Here is a 20,968-nt window from a genome sequence, read left to right on the forward strand (position 1 = left end):
AAGACTATCTGAGTCCTTCAGTCTGATCCCCTAGACACTAATAGGCAGGGGATTTCTATGTAAGAGACACAGCTTCTGGTTACATCACTGTTAAAGTGCCCCTGTTCGATTAAATATCTACAAATGTATGTCTCAGCAAGAGTAAAATGTACTTGTATGAATATTATAGATAACTTACAAGTACTCAGAATGAAGATGGATTTACAGCAGACAGTCAGTGGGGAGTTATGCATAGAATCAAGGCAATGTACTGCAATCTACCTTCTTTTTTCTTGAGGTGCTTGCATGCATTAACAAATAGATGGAGAAGTTATTCCTTGTGCTAAACAAAGTCCCAAACGTGTATCTGTACCCTGTAGGTTTGTTTGCAAGAAAGGACATGAATGTTATGGTCATCACTCCAGCTACTTTCATGCACTTGGATGAAGAAGCCCTTATGCAGATGATCAAAGAGGTTTCTTACCGAGCTACAGTAGCATTCCAGATTTCTACCCAAGCAAATGGCTCTGGAGGACTGAAGCGCCTCTCTGCAAGCGGAGGTGCAGCATATGGAATCCCCAGGAACTGGCTGATATTTCTCCACTCTGAGCCAATGCGAATCACCTGGGATTTGCCCATCAGATCTCCATGGGATGGGATGTGCACAGATGGAGTTAAATCTGACCCAGAAATGGGCAGAAATAAATCTATGGAAAGGGGAACAGAGGAAAAATAACATGCTTTGTCAAGTTTTTCATTTCAGAAATGAAAATTAATTCCATTTCCCCTAATTTTAAACTTTTAAATGTCTTATTCACTTCTTTAAGTGAAACACAAATAAATTTGTGTCATCTTCTCCCTATAAAACAGTTCAGACTGTGCTAGATATTAGCCTCTGGATATGAACATTAAACTTTCCAAACCCTTTTTCAAACAATTCTTCCAGATCAGACATCACATTAGAACATAAATCTTAGCATTTCTATAAAAAGTTAGAGAGATTGTCAGACTTCTCCTTCTCCCCTGACTCTACAAAGCACAATGTTAAATATTTAAACATTTATAGTGAGTCAGAGAGAAGAAAGACAACCACAGAGCTCATTGGTTTGGACTGTCCCCAGGAAAGACTTGCACTTCAGTCCTCTTTCCAGTGACTGTTTCATCATGTGAGACATAAGAAGCAATAAGCACAACCCATGTCTTAATTCCCTGCAGTTCCATGTGGGACTGCTGTTCTCGAAGTGGGAATCACCAGTGCAATTGCTCGCTTTCAATCAGGCATGTGTGCCTTCTACATGCCAGAGAAGGTAATGTCAGACTTAGGGTACCAGAGGGCCTTCATCACTCTCCTTGACTTACACTCTCTTTGGAATATGGCCATTTTCTTCCATAGAACCAGCTTCTACATTTTAGACCAAACATAATTGCTACCTGAATTTATTTTTTGCTCCTGGGAAATTATGAAATATTAGGGCGTTGTAGTTTGATCCGATGGGGTTTTTTTAATCCTTTTAATATAAGGATTGTCTGAATCACTAGCTATCTGTCCAAAGATGAGGGTTTTCAATAATGACTTAATTTAAAACATAGCTAAGTGATTCCTGGTACTATTACTCTCCCAAAACAATTTATTTGACAGTCAGGAACAAAATTCTAAGTCAAGTCAAGTGACTAAAACCAAAACTGTACATAAACTTACAAACATATAAGTACAGCTTTGATGTCCCACTCTGTGATTTTGCCTCACTTGATAATGCTAAACACTTTTCTCATCAAGTTTGAACCTAGAAGCTTCTCATTGATTGTCAGTTCTTCACAGAAACCTCAGTGAGCTGAAAAAGAAATATTTCTTCCCTCTTCCCCTTGTTGCAACCTGGTTCCTAATTACTTCTAATAAAATAAAGAATTAGTATTACACAAAAAAGAAGAAAGTAATATCTTTTAAAAATCAAGGGAAAAGCCAACAAACACTTAGAGTTCAAAATATGTATATTGCTAAAAAATAGATATTTTACCTTTCTACACAAATTCTATTTCTCTCATATATATAATTTTCACTTCTTTAAAAACGAGTTGATCTTTGCTTGGGTTTTTTTGTTTCTTTTCTACAGAGATAGTCCTTAACACAGTCAGTTGACTGTGGGTTTTCAACATGTCTTTTGTTATTCTCAGAATTATAAGGAAAAACTTCTAGAAATATTTACTGCAGATGAAGAGGAAGGAGCTAGGCTTTTCACGCTGGTTTTGTTTGGTTGGTTTTTAACATTCTGCACTTTCCAAAAACTCTTTTACAGTCCAGGCTTCCTTTATTGTACCTGCTTCAACATCATAGAATCATAGAATCATTAGGGTTGGAAGGGACCTTAAAGATCATATAGTTCCAAAACCTCTGCCACGGGCAGGGACATCCCAATAAATCAGGTTGCCCAAGGCCCATCCAACTTGTCCTTGAACACCTCCAGGGATGGGGCACCCACAACCTCCCTGGGCAACCTCTTCCAGTGCCTCTCCACTCTCAATGTGAAAAAATTCTTCCTAATGTCTAGATGATGTCAGATGATAACCTTATGGTTTTACATATTTTTGTGGACAAATATTTGGGAACATTTTCCCCTCCTACTTGTCTGTAACTTCACTAAAACAATAATGGACAACTGGCTAGGAGACACTCATACTTCTTCATGCCTACTGAAGATTTCCTCACACTCAATCAAAAGAATCATGTATAGGCCACCAGAGTTGAGTTCCCTCCTCCGTAGCCTTAACCTGTTCTTACCTTGCCTCCTATAGATATATGTAGCTGGCTCTTTGAGTAAAATCCAGCAGCTGTGCCCTTGCAGACCATGTGTGCATATCTGTGTATCGGGGTAGAAAAGACATCTTATAGCTGAAGGCTGGATTTCCAGTGTAATCACTGTACATGACTGGTTCTTTGAACAAGCTGTAAGGTGAAAAGCAGAGAAAAAGGGCGGGTAAAAATATATGTTCAAAGTATCTTCTATGACACTTAAGATGCTTAATAGAAAGGTTTTACAATGTCGTAAGCAACAAGGATTCTGCTCTGAAGTAGAAAAGTGGGGCATAAAAGTCCTCAGACCCCCCCAGAACAGTCTCCAAAATAGCTAAAGAATTCTCAAGAATAGCCAAAGTTTATATTGGCTTTAAAACAGAGTAGTACAGCAAGAGAACTGGTAACACAGCCATTAGGAGAATAAAATCATCTTCTAAAGAAGTACTGAAGAGCTCAGCGGACTTCAAACAGTCCCCAGGGAGCCTAGGGTAAGGTTTCAGAATAAGAAAAGTGATCTTCTCACTTGTTCCAGTTTGTACTCAGAGGTGGATATCCTACACTTTTCCCTTAGAAAGGCTTCTTCAAAAAGATATGAGAAAAGGAGAGTGAAAAAAAAAAATACTGTGTTCACCTCCATAAAGTGAGGACCATCTTCAGCAGAAAATGGGATCATTACAAGGGCCATCTTCTGCAGCAGGTGGGAACAATAACTTGACTTTTCTTTATTTCAGCCACTCCATAGCACCTGAGGATTTTCCTAAACTCTGCTGTCTAGTGAGGCTCTTGAGTAAAGTAGTTTCCTTTGTTGTTACTATAGCCCAAGCCCAGATTCATCCCAGCTTTCAGTTAACCTGCCTTCCCGCACCACACTTTGGGGTTACTTTAGATAACGGTAGGTGACTATCATCTGTCTCACTTGACAAGTATCCCTTAACAGTTCTTTAAAAAATAATTACATTTTGCCTGTAATTAGACATTACAATATCCTCCAGGTGGTACTATGTCTGGACAAGCAAGAGGTCTATGCGCCGATGAAATGTCAAAATCACCCAACCACCATTTGACACTTTATATCCATTCTGTCTTCAATAAGATAATTTCAGATTGCTTCTCTCAAAATCAGACACTAGGTTGTCTTTAAAAACAATTAAAATCAATATAGCTATGTAAGAAAGGGTGTAGGGAGGGAGGGGAGAAGCTACTATCGGGGTGGGGGGGGGGGTCAGTCTCAGAAGCCAACATTTTCTGTAAAGCTATGAATAACCATTTCTTACCGGATAGACAAAAGTCTCTGGCAGTGGAAAAGTCATTGGATATATCTCTACTGACTTGTACAACTTCAAAGTTTGAGATGGATGAATCCATGAGAACAGAGGACGTATTTAAGGGTTGCCATATATCTGAATACTCTGTAAAATGAACCACACACAAATAATTTAACTAAAGAAATCAGTAAAAACTTCAGAATAAATATAGAGGTAGAATCACTAGGGAGTTCCCCAGTGAAAGGCTTCCTTTGCATCAACAGGGAATAAACGAGCCGTAATATTAACAGGCTTCTGATTGACTAGAGGGTCCAATCTCTTCCTCAGAGGTCACATACAACCAGGTTTACAAAGATATTCAGTTAATAAAGAGGTAAACTGGGATCAGCTCCATCCATGTTTGCATGTAAATCCAAGTGATTTAAATAAAAGTTTTCTGAAGAGGCCTAACTACTTTAAAGGACACAGGTCATAATTCCTGCACCCAAGTTCCTGAGCAGGTACAGCCACTAGCTCCTTGGAAAGCAAGTGGGGATCCTGCATGTGACTGAGCAATTCCAAGAACCTCCAGCAGACATCCATATCTATTTCTAAAAAGGCAGCTGGTTTCCTAAGGTAGGCTTCACCTCAGTGACGTGCAAGGTAAAGTCTACACCTGAGTTAATTAAACTAGACTCCTTCTGCTGTCAGGAGAAATAAACAGTTTTACAGCATCTTCTTCCCACTTTAGATGTCTGCTTTAGGATTCCCCCAGGAATCCACTGATTGCACGAGACAGATGTCCATGTTTTCTGTATAGGGGACCTCATGTGAGTAGCTGAAATGGAGATATCTATACTGTTTGCATACATCTACATTCAGAAAGCCAGTCCTGAACTTACAGATTAAGTGAAAATGAGACAATGGTTTTCACAAATGTTATATTTTGTCTTCACTTCCCTCGCAAGCAACCAACCAGACTCCGACAGAAATACACGCAGTTTTCACAGATATACAGAATTTTTTTTAAAGGTCACAAGGATTATTTTGATCATTTAAATTAGATGGAATTATATGAAATTCTATCAACTCTTCTAATGTCATTTAACTGCCACATAATTCAGATTTAATTCTATTTCATATGCACATAAACACATATACACAAATATGCACACATACACATCTATATATATATATATATATATACACAAACAGGTATCCAGGTACCCATGCCTATACGTGTGTGAGCATATAAATACACATACATACTGATGCCAATATTCATCAATATTCTGTCTCTTAGTGGATTTAAAAAAATACCATAAACATTCTTTTCTCATACACAAGCAGATAAAAATATCAGCAGGCTTTCTATTTTGCACACAGAAGTCAAAAAAAAAAAAAAGGCTTGGGAAAAAGGCCTTTAATTATTTTAGTTCCTTTCAACAGTTCAATAGGTTTTAAAAGCAAAAAGGCCTTGCTGTGGCCACCGAGTCCTGAACAAGATGTTGGTGTTACCGTCTCTGTGGAACTGTAGGGAGAGGACAGAGCTGAGTCAGCTGTTGCCTTGCAATTTCGGGTGAGCAGATCTTGCTCTATTGCTTCAGTCAATTTACCACACAGATGCAAAAGTTGTGACTGTTTATTTCATTGAAGATTTCTTTTAGCCTTCGGAGAAATGGGTGACTTGCAAAAATGGCCACTTCCCTCCCCTCCTCACAGAAAGACCACACCATTCAACATTGAATCTGAAGCTGAAATCTGAAATCCATACAATCAGGGCTGTGATGTGCCCTCCCTGTGACCTGAAAATCCTAATGTTGACATACTTGTCCAACTGATGAAAACCCAAAACACACCACAGACTATCCTGGTTGCATCTTTCCCAAGCAAATAGGCAGAGAATAGCAATGACCATATCAGACTTCAAAATTATTTTATTCCAAATAATTCACCACAACCCAGGGCTTTAAGTTGATGCTGAAAGTCTTTGCTTTTGCGGTGTAAATCCTTCCGAAGGAAATGTAAACCTCAAGCAACGGTTATCTCCCAGAAGACAACTCCACCATTGCCAAGGCTGTTGCCTTAGCGCTAGTAATGAAGGTTAATTTGGTATTGCACTGTCATATGTTAAAGACCACAAGCTTACTTGACATCACAGAGTAGCAAAGTCATCGTCAGCACTACATGCAGAGAGAGTCTGAAATAGTAAGGAAGCAATGAACCTGCAATCACAGCTTGACTAGTACAACAAACCTACTGCACTTATTTTTTTCCTCCCTTTAAGCACTGACTATTCAATTGTTTTAGAAGAACACAGTGATTTTAGTCATGTGGAAATTTCTACATTTCATGTTGTCTACTTTTTCTCTATTTCAAAACAGTCTAATATGACCTGTTGCATGGCCCACGTAAGAAAATTTCAACTTCTACATCCAGGGTGACAGTTTGTAGCATTCATTTACAAAGAGTCTTAAAAATAAATTTAACTCTGTAAGTGATGTAGAATTAACTATTATATCCTCCAGAGAGACCATCTGCCTGCACTTCTGGATCCCCCAGGTTTTACTTTTCCAGATTATATCTTGCTGGCTTGTGTTTTCAATTGTTTCTTAATTTTTTCTTCCTGGAAATATGATCAATATTCTTTTTAATCAATATGGCTTCAACTAGATTTAAATGTAAGAGCAATGTTGCTGTCTTGCACTGTGTTCAGTACTAGTAACCGGGGTCCTATAGCTGAACAAGTAATCTCTCTAGATTCAGACACAAAGCTTCAAATTACTAGTTGTGGTTCTTTCATAAAAGAGCCTTGTCCGGATTCCATTGTAAGTCAACAAGTTTGAGTGCATCAGTGGTTTTAGAAGATAATTTCACCATACTGACGCTCTTCCCGTAGTTTTGCTGACCCAGTAACTGACCTTGGACAAGTCTCATAATCCTCATATGCCTCCATTTGCCCATAGGTAAAACATTCAGAAGCACTCTTACAAAGCTAAATTCTGCTCTTTCAGAAATTCAAAGAGATTCAAAACAATTCCACAAAAGCAAAATAAATTCCTGGGCTGTACATTTCCACCACTTGAATTTGGCCTTCTGTATCTATAATATTGTTATTGAAATCTTTTGAAAGTACTCAAATTAAGCTTGCAAGTCCACACTGACATATAACATACATAATATGCATTCTGCATTTGATCACAAGCTAAAATTCCTACTTCTATATTAAAAGAATTTTATTTTATCCCTTTAATTGGGATGCAGTCAAATTAATAACGTTCATTTTAAATACTATAAGACACAATAAGCACTTCACAGACCATGCTAAGCACAGAACTGTGACCACTCATGATACAAACATCCATAGTTCATATATTTATACCTAAATAACATTTGATTTTTCTTATCCTTTGCCCTGAATCTCACAGAGGTGACTATTGCAACATCCCACTACGCACGTGGGGCTGGGTTTTGGGGTTACTTTGGGGTTTGGGATGGGGTTTTTTTCATTCTCAGTCCTGGATGAAGCATTCATATTCGCAGATCAGATTTGTATACTGAGGCTTCCAGTGTTTTCCCTTTCTGACCTTTTGCCTAGCTGACCCCCGATGAAGATGAATGCAGAAACACTAATGCTTATTGCAATGAAAGAGAAAAGCCCTTTAATCTAGAGCTGTCCATGGATGGCACCATTGTGGACATTGCCAGCCAACAGTTAGCTGCAAATGACATTTTGGCTATTAGTAGTTTCTTTCTTCCGTTCTCCTGGCAGCAAATCTGACAATGCCTGCAGCCATGCACACACACTTAATTTTGTGGGCAAACCAGAACTTTCCATGGCTGATTTAGGCTTGCTTCATCTAGAAACTGCTCTCACAAGGCATAAAGCTACAAACTGCCACTGCCTTACTGAAAATGCATAGTGCACCTGATGGGCTGGAAGATATTTCTGGTTTATATATAGGTTTAGCTCTGACTTTCCAAACCACATTTTGGCAAATGCTTTGATTGGATAATTACAGAACTCCGAATCCAGCCAGCCCTGTAACTTTTATTGCAAAATTATAGATGTCCCACACAGAGAAAGCCTCCCTCTTCCAGATGTTCTTGCTTGGGTAGGCAAGGTTTTAGACTTGATTTGCAAAAGGACTCACCCTGGTCTTACTCTGCTCCCACTCAAGTTATAGGATCACAAGAGCGGAACAGATTTCCTGGAGACAGAGTTCAGCCTCCCATTTTCACAGGCAATGGCATTAATAAATCCTTTCCATAAAGTCAAGTTTCATGACTGACATCAGTGGAAGCAAAGCGAGGTCAGTTCTGAGTTTGCTGGAAAATTTGACATTTGATATAGGGATATTGAGATAAATAACAAGTTAAATTTAGAAGAAAACTCATAAAAGTTCAGGAGGAACATATATCAGCTGAGATGAACATAAGGTTCAGGAGGTACGTGAATCAGATCTCTGGGTTCAGTATGCCTAATTTATGTTTAAAAGACAAATTTGATCTTAATTCTGACATGTGTGAGCCATATTTAATGGCCCCAACTCAAGCCAAAAAATATGCTTATGGATTTAACTCAGTACTTTGTGTTCCTAGCATTCAGAGTTTTTTTCCAATGAAGACTGATAGCCTTCCCATGTACCAACAAAATCCAAAACCAGAAAATCATTAGCTCAGAGCAAACCTACAGAAAATACACTCTTTCTTAAACATAACTTCTTCTAATTTTTCTTCATTCACTCAAATTTGAGTAATTCAAAATGATACATTTTCTTAAAGCTGCTACATAATAAGTACAATCACTCTTCAGACAAACATGTCCCAAACTAACAAGTGTGTTATTTATGGCCTTTAGCAGTGGGTAATCTTGCTACGCTCATATTAAATCCAAGCTTTCTCCCTTCTTCAGTAGTGTCAGTTATAGTAAATGGTATAGGATACTAAAAACGTATCAGATATTTATCCAGGTTTAAAATAAGCTGTTTTCAAAAGGCTAAAATCCTCATAGTTACAAACAGAATAAGAATTGGATTTAAGAGCAAAGACTGAGTAATTCTACGACAGAGGTCCAATACACTGTATGGGGGCATGGTAGATCGGTTCCCGAGGTTAGATATAAAGACTGTCTTTGTTTCACACCCAAGTGAAACAAAGGTGCTTGAGGTGCTGAGGGGCATGGTTTAGGGATTGTTAGGAATGGTTGGACTCGATGATCCAGTGGGTCCTTTCCAACCTAGTGATTCTATGATTCTAGGTTCTCTCTGACATATCCTCAGTATTGTGGGAAAACAAGAAGACAAATGATAATCATCAAAGTCAGTAATATCAGCACCTGTAGTACCATAAGCATCTCTTTTGAGAATGGAAATACCCCATGTGCTGAGATAGCTCAACGGGAAATTTGTTCCCACATTGGAAAATCCCGTAGCCACTGCTCTGTGGTGCATTGAGGGAACAACTATAAGTCATTAGGGGATCACGGGAGGCAGAAACCAGAAGACCCTTATAGATCATTACATCCATATGCCTCAGTGGTTTTGAAATGAATTAATTGATCTGGATGGAGTGCAAATGGAACCCATATAACCCCCCACACATTTCTATGTACAATCTGCAGTCCCATGCAGAGATAACCATTTAGCAGAGATAAGTCCATTGTAGCCTAGCACCTGCCAAGTCTAAGATGGATAGCCCCATCCTATTTAAAATTGAGGAAACTGAAGACACAAATGCTCATCAAAGTTTAGCTAATTAAGGTATAAAATTCCTAAATCTCTTAACAAAGTACAAGAAGCTTTGCAGTTTGCTTTCAGCAATAGTATTCCTTCTAAAAATCTGGGTAATGTGTCTCATAGATTGTTTTGTTTTTTCAGTCTTAATCGCAAAGACATAAAAAGTTCCACAGCTCAAACCCCTGTGCATAAACTATTTGAATAGTAGCATTATACAACAATATATAACTTTTCTTATCTTCCCATATTTTACAGCTGGCTGCAGAAAGTTCCATCTCAAATCTAATTATTAGACCTGACTGTTTTCTCTTCTGTGTAACACTTCTCCATACTCACACAACTCAGCAGAGTTGTTATTTAAGTACTAGCATAAGTAAACCACGTTTGCAGCATGACACATTAGCATTTTCAGCACAGGCAGTCTTAAAATAACAGCTGTTCTCCCATCATTAAGAGTCATAGATCATACCTAAAACTCATCACAGATGGTTCCATACTCAGGGTCATCACAGCACATTAACTTCTTGGGGAAAAAGTGCTCCAAATGTACAAAGTCAGATTTTCTCAGTTTGTTCAAGCATTATTTCTCAAGTAAGAGAAACTACATGGAAATCACAACAGACCAGTAGGAGCATGCTCTGCTCCACGTGATAGAGGCACAGAACAGAAATAAAAGTATTCATTTAAAGATGAAAACCACACACTCAGTTAAATATGCTACAGATTAGTGATGATGACTTGCAGACTCAAACTTTTTATGAGAAAGGGTATTGCAAGAATACAAATAGGCAAAAGACACTAAAGCAACAATAAAACAACAAGAATTCAGGTAAAAGGCACTAAGGACACTGTGCAGCTCACCTCTAACCTCCCAGACAGCAGTGACCTACAGGCATTAAGAAGTGCTTTATTCTCCTTTTTTTGCAGGGTAATGGGGCATGTAATGAGTATTAGAATCATCTACTGATGGTGTTTGTAGAGAGAGTAAGCTGTGGAAATTGGAGCCTCGGGCTGGAGAAAGGAATCATAGGGCTACTGGATTAATAAACCTGTATGAGACAAAGCATGGGAAGGACCTCATGCCTTCCCTCTTGCTGTCTCTCTCTTCAGGCTAGCCTCGTACAGGGAAGGGTTGTGGGTTTTTTAAAATCTCACTTTTCATCTTTTAAAGCTGAAGTGACTGTAACAGAATTCCCCTTTGGCTACGGTGGGACTAATAGGGCTGAATAGTGCTTTGCAGACCCTTGGAATTTTACCTGTAGGCAGATACTAGGATAAATTAAATTGTTCTACCTATTCCTTGTTAGGTTTTGACAGCTGAAGATTGTATATTCAAGCTTTTTAAAAACAAAACAAAATTTAAAAAACAGTGAGATTCAGAGTTTAAATAACACAGAAAACAATAAATTGAGATCTAGTGAAAGTCCAAAGAAAGACAATCTAGTTCTGGGAGAGCTGGCTTCGTCGTAGAACAATTATTTCCAGGATCAGTTGCTCTATTACCTTCCCAGAGATCAAGGTGAAGCTGGGCAGACTATAGTTCCCTGGATCTTGTCATTCTTGAAGACAAAGGTGTCATTGGCTTTCGTTCCAGCCTCAAGAACCTCCCACACCACTAAGGTCTTTCAACGGTAACTGAGAGTGGCCTCACAATGACATCCACCAGTTCTGTCCGCACTTGTGCATGCATCCTGTCAGGCATTTGTATGTCCAGATTGTTCCCTAAGATCCTGCTTCATCAAGGATAAATCTTCCCTGCTGCAGTTTTCCCCACTGGCCTCAAGGGCCTGAATGCTGAATTTACCAGTAAAGACCAAGGCAAAGAAAGCATTAAGTACCTCAGCATTTTCCACCATTGCCATCAGGTCTCCTGCCCCATTCAGCAGCAGACCCGCATCTTCTCTACTCTTTCTTTTGCCGCCCATGTATTTGTAGAAACCCTTCTTGTTGAAGCTTTTTCCACTTTTCTGTGGTTCTGCACATGCCTTTACCCTCGCTATCAAGCAGAAAGATGAGTAAACAAGTGAAGTATCTACTTCCCACAAGACTGAAAATAAGTTTGCTAATCTAGTTTTCTTCATAACATGTTGGGGCTAGAAAAAACACACACTTGGAAGGGTTTAGCCCTCTGATTGCACACAGGGGGAAGCAAAGTGCTGGGAGCTCTCTCCTGAGCATTGCAAACTGGCTAACTAGAAAATAAGGCAGTCAAATTAATTAACTGTATATTAAAATATAGGCCTTAATTGTGCCTTAGTAAATTCCAACTCTAAATTGGAATTAATTAACACCACTATTTCATAGAGCCTTCTGGAAAAGTATTCAAATTTAAATATCTATCTGATCTTTTGATGGGAAGTTTTATATGTATTTTTACATATATATATGCACACACATCCATATATAAACATATACATAACAGTGCCCTTTAAATAGTGGTATTTTCTTACACTCACTATCTGGTTACCACACAGGAGTCACAGTATTATTTTTTCCCCCATATAGAAGCAATACCACAGTGTAGCAAATTCAGTCACTGCTATCTTTTCTATGATGCCCAGTTCTAGAACCATTCATCTTCTACAGTGTATTAATATACACTGTATATAATCATAAAAAGTTTGGAAACAATATTTTTAATATGTTCAGCACCTCTGACAACACAACACAGAGAGCAATCTGACCTAAATAACCAGGCTGGTGCTTTTACTATCAAAATGAGGCAGGACATAAGAAGAACAGGTGGTGCTCAGTTGCATTTTGAATATATTGCTGAATACATTGGTGTCAGAGACCCAACAATTAGAGAATACTTGTGGCAATTTGACATCCAGACTAGTTGTGCCCTTTGTAACTCAGTGACTTCTCCTGACTGCTGTCCTCAGGACAATCACCTCAATCCAGAATCCTGCCTCTTCATGGGAGGATTGGCTCACTTGGGTGGTTAACCAGACCTTTGCAAACCAAAGAATTCCCTATTTGCTCTGCATTTGGAAAGATGACTTGGAAATGGGTGTGACAGATCAAGATTGTTACTAAGAGTAAGATGAACACTTCATTTGCTGTGGCTAATTTCTGGGAAGTTTTTAAGAGTAGAAAACAAATGACCAATAGAAAGACCCAGTTTCCTTGAGTGCTGTTTAGGTCAATATTTTCCTAGATTTAAGAGTGCAAGAAAAACATAAAAGGAAAATTATGAAATTACAACAAATCTTCACACTGGCAGAAATAAAGCTTCAGTAAAGCAGTTTTCTGCAGCTCATTGGAAAACAGTTTGCAAAGGAGTTGAATTATCCAACCTACACATTACCCAACTAGCTCTTTCTAGCATTTCAGACAAAAGTTATTTCTGCTTACCTATAGTTTTCTTTCAATTACATTAAAAATTATCATTGTAGAAGTACAAATTCTACTAAAAATGCAAATTGTCTGATCATGATCATGACTGGTGGTCATATATATGAAGACGAATTAGTTAGTAACAAACTCTGAACTCAATATTGAATATTAACCATCTCCTGCAAGCCCAGTTGCATATGAATTAAGTAAGATAGATGTAAACAGATTAACAAATCTGCTCAGATCAAACAGATAATCAAGTGCAGAGATGGATGAGACTGCTGAATTTCAGTATAATGTGCTGAGTTACATTGAGTTACCTAATGACTAGTCAAACTGCTTTCTTTCCGTTACACACAGCATTTAGCACATATGCTGTGTATTTCTGGAAAAGACAGAAGGGAAGCCTGTAGCTGTTGACAATTTGCATGTATTTTTAGGGGGAGATAAACATAAAGCCCTGAAAGACAACAGTTAAGTTTCATTTATTAAGAGGATCCACCCACTTTTAAAATAATATGTGAGTACCACAAGATTAATTTACTGCAAGAGTGAAATAATTTTTTGTTGCCAACACAAAAAAAAAATGATGGTGTCACAGTAAGTTACAACATTTCTTCAAAAGCGAGACCTAAAACACATCTCAAATACAACATTTCTTGTGTTCCACTTCTGAATAATCTTTGAGATAACATTCTCACCCTTGTAGGAAACTATAAACGTGGACTAAAGGCAGTACGGTTTATCATTCTCCTATACCATCGATTATAAAACAGTATAAACCTGCACTAATTTCTGGAGGAATTATCCCTTTCATTATCTTGTTTTTTGAGGAAAACTAGATTTGCTAACTTTGGCTTTGTATTTCTATTGCAAATGTCTGTAACTGTTTGAAAATTCATCATCACTCCTGGCTTTAAGATAACTGACAGAAACTGCTGGTGATTTGTCTAATCTGTCATCCCCTGCCACCCTGGCAAGCAGCAAATGCTACAACAAAGGCACTGGAAATCCCACAACAGTGGACTATAACGCAATAAACAGCTTTTCAGGAGGCTACCCTTGCCAGAGCTTTTCTTCATTGGTACTGCACTAATATATGAAGTTATGTAGATTGAAAGCAATGCGAAATTCATAAATGATAAATTTCTTTATCGATCCTGCCAAAGACTTTGCCTCAGTGATCTCTTGTGGTAGTGAGTTTGATAAATATTAGGCCAGCATTGTTGCTGACAATTATTTTACTGTTTAAATGATACAAAATTAATATAAAGAATGCATGATACATTTGAACGAACTAAGTCATGGGCAACACAACCATTCCATTCTAGTGTGGTCTTTGAGTAAGACATACAAAACAAAGGACTCACCATTTTCTGGCCTGAGAGGTAAACTAACAGGTGGACACAGATTAGGCATGGTATTCTTCAAGTCAGCTAAAAGCAGAAAACACAAAACATTTGAAAACAATTACTTTTGAAGATTTAAAATTTAATTAAAACCTTAATTTTTCCAGTATTACGTCTGGATTGTGTTGCATCAAGGGTAATGATGCAAGGCTGCTTTGCTATCTAACCCTTTAGAGCTTGTACATGAAATCAGACTTCCCTAGATTTCCATATTTATAAACATTCCTACAAACACTTTTCAAAACACAGTTATTTATGAACAACTTGTTTCAGTATGTTCTTCCATGTTCCTTTCAGTATTCAATTTCCTACATCGCACGAGACACGAGATTTTCTCTGCTTCCTGATTAGCAAACTGGAAACTCTTAAAAGGAGAATGAGGGATGTGTCACTTTCCAGCAGGAAGCTTTTCAGATAAAAATTCAAATAATCATTCAAACTTTCCATACATGAAACTTCTAATTTGCTGACATTTCCCTTAAACATTTTGTAATTTTAAATAGCAAATAAGAGGTTTCCCCTGCGCATTCGTAATTTTTAAACCACTTAGGCTAAGCAAATCAGTTATAAATTCTCTATTAAGACAAAATAAACCATCACCCCTACAAAAGCTGAAGACAGGTCAGATTTTCTGTTTGCTTTTTCCAATTATGTACTGCCCATGCATGCAACCAACAGATATATCTTAAAACTCAGAAGTGTTACCATTTGCATTGACATGAGTGAAGAATTGGGGCTGTTCCAAACTCTTTAAAATGGCACTACGTAACCCTTACTGACTGAGCTGCAACCATGTCTATACATAAGAAGCCAAAGTGCTAATGACCACAGCCACGCACGCAAACAGCTCACACATCAATTTAATGTACTGTGAAATGTGGTGAAACAAGTACCTTCCTACACAAAAGACTGTAGTCTAAAACGAAAGACCCTGCTTCATGTTAATGTCACACTGCCTATGGTAAACTCCTCCTTCAGATTTCACTCATCTTTCCTTTTAGGCTTGAGCTTTCTTGTTCCTCTTCCTGGTTTCCAGACCCCCAACACACCAGCACAACTGATATATATATTTGTATGCAAATGTCTCCATCTGCATGAACATCTGTGCTTCGCTGTGCGTTATAGTGGAAACACATCTGAAATTTCCTCACTACAAAAGGAAATGTCACTCTCTCTCCTGCTACTTCACCCTATGCATCTAGCCCGGCCTCCTCATCATCATTCCTCTGCCTGTGAAGTGAGTAGAATCCTTTATTTTTAGTTGATTCTTTGTCAATGAGAGGAAAAGAAAATATCAAGAAGTGGAAGCGTATCTACGCCTCTGCTGTCTCCTCTTCACTTAACCTTTCTACCATTCTTCATTCTTATCCCTCTCAGCTCTGCCCATGCACAGCCTCCTGCTGTTGCCTACTTTATCAGGGCTGTTGTACCCCTCTCAGTGCTAGACCCACAGTCCATCCCTCCCCAAGTCTACACTAAGGATCTCGGAAAACCTACAAGCTTCCGCAGAGTCCTCTCAACTCCATGTTGTGCCTCCTCTTTAACGAGGGTTGCCCCACTGTGGGGCAAAAATGGATGTTCCACTGGGCAGAATGCCAGCATAGGATATGGAAAAGTTCAGGATAAAGTCCATATTTCAGACACTTCCAGCACAGATGAGGGTTTTCTTTAAGTTTACCAACACTGTAAAATCAGGCACATTGCCAGGACATCTGATTTAGCTCTACACAACTTTAACTGGATTATCTTCATAAGCACCTGCACTAGACAGTATATATCCACACTTCATGCCTCCACTCTCCACCCAGATTTCAATCTCCCTCTGCTCTGCAAGAACTAAGGGAGTTTAAAAGCAGAAAAAAAAGTACTCAAAATTCAGTTTATTTCCTTGATACTGTCAACATCACCACGTCTCCCCCCATGGGGCCTTGCTGCCCTCAGTGGAGGTTCTGCGTATGTAGACCAAATCATACAGTATCCTGCCATGAAGGGAGACAGTCAGTCAGGCGTTTCTTTTCCTTAATGTTTCAGTTATGTTAAATCAAAGCTTAACAAAGTAGAATGAGACTGACCCAAAAGGAGTGTGACAAACGACAAACCCATGGAAATTTTTCAGCAAAGTAGTGGAGCCTTTGTTTCACTACGGAAAAAAAAAATCACTATGACTAGGAGTAGGTTTGATTCCTCTTGAGAAAATAATCTAACCTCTCATAATTTCTCTTCTGTTTAAATACACAATAGCTTCTTACTTCTTGAAGAATACAGTGTTGCCTTGGAATTTGGTCTTGGACTTTTCTTAGCCAAAACATCCAAAAGTGAACTTTAAATTCCATAACAAACCAAATCTTTTGAAGTTATGCATACACACACATACTATTAAAGAATAAGCCAAGCAGTGAGAAACAAAGAATGACGTCCTGACCAGGGACTGCGCAGTGGGATATGTTTGGATTCTGACATTGGTTGCAAGTCTCCCATACAATCTAAGAAATTAAATCATACCTCTCTTAGATATTTCTATCCCTTCTCTATAAAAATGGAGATTAAATTGCACTGTTCTTTCCCTCGGACATACTTGGCCGCCTTGTCTAGTTGTGATCCTTGCAAATGAGTCCTCCATCTGAAAGCCGACGCTTCTCCACATAAATAAGAAGCTTCAATGTGCAGAAAAAACAGTGAGAAAGACCATGTGCCCTGCATCGCTTACCAGGTTTTTGATACCAGCCGAACGGGTGTATTTTGACTCCAGTATCTTGTGAACTACAATTTGAAACTTGCCAAGCACTTCTTGTGTCCTCAGCACACATCTGGATGCCTAGGCTGTTCAGAGTCAGGCACACGATCTTTCCACCTGCCAGGCAAATCCACGGTTACAGAAAAGATGAGGAAAATTTTCCTGTTCTAGATAGTATTTTGAGGAAAGTGAACATAGCGTGGTTCCACTGAGTGTCAAAAGGAATTCCACTGACTTAGAAATCAAATGAGAGAAATACCTAAAAAATGGGCCATTTTTTACTGTTGTTGAAAACTGTTGAAAAATCACAATGAATTCAATGTGAAGGAAGGTGGGTAACCAACATTATAACCCATTAAGGTCACTAGGAGCATTTCCACTGAGCAAATTTCAGGACCCTCTCTTTGAGTAAGCAGCCCTTTCTGGTTAACGCAATCCAGGAAATTAAAACTCTGCATACATGTTGAAATATGGCCCCTACTTACATCAAAGAAAAATTCTGCCTAGTTTAAATATTTTTGTGCCTGAAAAAAAGTGAAGTGTTTGAAACACAGCTAGGAATTTCATTGAAGATTTATCCTAGCTCATGTTAAAATCACTCTTGAATGTTCTCTTCTCTATATGAATTCCAGGGGTGAACGTCTGAAATGTCACAGAAAATAAATAGTAATCAATTTAACTAAGAGGTGTCACTTTTGCATATTCTCTGCTTTAAAATCCTTTATTTATTTTAGATCTATTTAAAGACACTTAAAGTCATATTCAGTTAAGACTTCAAATTTCACATGGTCACACAGAGGGACGTAAAAACTGTGAACTATTTTGATTTGCACAGTAATCCTAATCTAAACTACACGGTATTAATTTTCCAAGTTACTCATTCTTGACTGAGTGAAAATTCTGTCAGCTCAACAAAAAAGGGAATTAAAAATACATATTCATGAAGCATGCCAATTTCTCAAATGAATTCTAAACCCAGCACATCCTAATGACCTCAGAAGAGTTGTTTAGCGCATGACATTTACGAAGACAAGGTTGGCCATTTTAGTGGCCAAAATCTGAATCAGGAATAAAATATTAAAACCTTTATCACATTGACTGTGACCTGAATAGCATCCAGCTCTAAACACCTGCTGAAGACTTTCTTTTAAATAAAGCACTTCATTTACAACCAGTAGAGAGAAAGGAAAGTACCTCCAGAACAGAATTCAGTCAACCAAAACTCTTAATGACCCTATAGTTTTGCCTGTAAATCTCTGACTAGAGAGAGAGCATAGGGTGACAATGCCCTCAACAGAGCTTTGTCAGGTGAGTAAAATATCTTTGTTTGGCTTTCTAATAGCTTTCAGGTTATGCATCTTTTTAAAGATCTGATTTCCTCAGACTAACAGGAATGCTACTTGAAATGTCTTAAGTGGCTAAAATACTAATGAGGGGATTATAGACAACCTTTTTCCCCAAACAATCTTTCTCAAGAAGAATAACAACATTTGGGAGAAGAGAAGTTCAGATATCCAAGAAATCCAAAAGGCTAAGCTGCCTCAAATTATCCGGAGGCATTATGTTCTTAATTTGCATTTAATTTCAGTGATATTAAGGGTTCTAAATCCCTTAAGCTTTAAAAAATGAAACAAACAAAAATTAAAAATAAAAAGAAGTTAATCAACATTTTGGAAAAGAGGTTGATAAATGAGAAGTAAAAATTCCCTGGTTTTTCATAATTTTGAGTTTCACGCTTTTGGAACTGCAGCCCCTTAAAGACTCATTGTCACAAAGTTTTCTTAATTTCTGAGATGTGGAGCTTGTCATTGGGCTGAACTCCTAGAAATTACTATGATTACTCAAAGATATGCTAAAGAGAGTTGCATAAGAACTTCAAGAGTTTTTTAAGTGCCCTTCACAGCAAGAGAATAGTAAAATTTGTAATAATGAAAGAAGACTGAGATGCTTTTTAAAATAAAAATAGTGAAAAAAATACCTGATAGCTGGGAGTCATTAAAAAAGCCAAATCCTGTACAACAAGGATCAGCATCACACCAACGCTCACACTCAAAAAACCTGAGAAAGGAAAAACCTCATTACTTCTATTATCAGTCATAACCTGTCTCTGTCACTAGGAAGGGAAGAGGGGATACTGCATAGGGGAGAGAAACTGAAATCTCGTAGAGATGCCTTTCACACTAAGACCATTTCATGTTCTTCATACTGCATAGCCACTTCCATATATTTTCCATTTGTAAATGAAATCTTTTTCTATCAATATACTATCTACCACACTACATCTAATAATTTAGACTAACATTTTGATATCTGCTCTAGAAATATCAGCTTAGCTTAATTTGACCTATTATTGCCAAGAAATTTAACTGGCCAACCAGCAACTTAATGGCAGTATAAGTCGTAATTCACATATATATATATAAAATTACTAATTATATAAATTATTTGTTACTTAATTATAAATTGAAATTTAATTCACTTGCTTTTAGTTCTTTGTTAAACATTCTCAAATGATGATTTTTCTGGGATAAATACATCTGATCCCCTTAATTTCTGCAACATGGCCTTGGTATTCCAGGCATGATTAAACCTCCACTGAAACCAAAGGAACAATGATGTCCTACCCATCAGAAACAGCTTTTCTGCTCATGTCAGTCTTATTCCTCACTGAGATCCCAGTTATTTTCTGGAATGGTACACGTGTATAGAAGCTCATTACGGAACTTTTGAGAGTGACTGGAAGGAAAAAGGAAAACAAAATTGGAAAAATTAGCTTAATCTTGTAATTTACTGATCAAGTAATCATATTGTAAGGGGAAATTTGATGTTTCCATGCTACAACAATGTTGGTCCATCAAAAAGCAATTTTTACATTATCACAGTAAACTTATGACAGTTAAGTCTGAACATAAACAAAAATCCAGAAGTAAAGACTCTAAAATCATAGTAAAGTACATCACCAAGAAAAGGCTTCTAACCCAGGGCTTTTGTTTCTGAAGCCTATATTGACATTATTCTTTCTTTGAGGTCCAGAAACTGGGGACCAGCTCCAGATTGGAAGACTCTGGTGTACTCATGCATTAGTTAACTTGTGCTATACTTCGAGTTCCTCCAAAAGACACAGTTTAATAGTTTTGCTCAGCGGACATGTACAATTTTCACAGCAAAAATATAGGTTCCTTGTGGAGTAATAGCAGGCTTGTTTGTCCAGCTGCCATAAAAAACCCATACCAAAACCGCCTGACCTTCCCTTGCCCCATCATTTCCCAGGACTCATTCATACATTAAGACTTTTTATTTTGGAATCAAGAGAGAGTTGAAACACATATTATACATCCAAATCCCCGAACTTGCCTATTTTACGATATAATGTCTGTGGTTGCCGAGGTAGTACGGTTTGACAGTTTCCCAGTGCTTGATCAACTCCACCATCACAAATCTGTGCCTCTGGATAGAGGGTGCACGCAAAATAGATCTCTGTGGCATCTTGAAGATCTGCCAGTCGACAAAACTCATCTTCTTGTGCACAACCTAGGAAGTAAAGTTACAAAGAGTTACACACTCACAAGTGTTTCTTCCTCTATTCCTCTTCATGTCTTCAGCTCACTTAAAGCTACCCATTAGGAAACAACTAAAAGTGAGAACTATTCTACTATGGTGCAAAAGGAACAGGGACAGATTCTGTTTCTAGTGGTGCTGAAGAGCAGGCTAACATGGAGAGCACAGAAAAAGAG

General features: G+C 38.0%; 1 protein-coding gene across 1 annotated transcript in view; it reads right to left on the reverse strand.

Moving 5' to 3' along the window:
• Positions 1–20,968, reverse strand: part of TG (thyroglobulin) — a 156,279-nt gene that overhangs the window by 75,972 nt on the left and 59,339 nt on the right. Inside the window, exons 31-38 of the mRNA XM_054060798.1 lie at positions 20,589–20,765; positions 19,859–19,970; positions 19,213–19,292; positions 17,208–17,351; positions 14,462–14,527; positions 4,045–4,179; positions 2,756–2,920; positions 464–686 (exon numbers count right to left, since the gene is read on the reverse strand). Coding sequence (XP_053916773.1) covers positions 464–686; positions 2,756–2,920; positions 4,045–4,179; positions 14,462–14,527; positions 17,208–17,351; positions 19,213–19,292; positions 19,859–19,970; positions 20,589–20,765 — 1,102 coding nt within the window. The remainder of the gene's footprint in view (positions 1–463; positions 687–2,755; positions 2,921–4,044; positions 4,180–14,461; positions 14,528–17,207; positions 17,352–19,212; positions 19,293–19,858; positions 19,971–20,588; positions 20,766–20,968) is intronic.

This window comes from Cuculus canorus, chromosome 2 (genome assembly GCF_017976375.1).
Source record: "Cuculus canorus isolate bCucCan1 chromosome 2, bCucCan1.pri, whole genome shotgun sequence".
Taxonomy (NCBI): domain Eukaryota; kingdom Metazoa; phylum Chordata; class Aves; order Cuculiformes; family Cuculidae; genus Cuculus; species Cuculus canorus.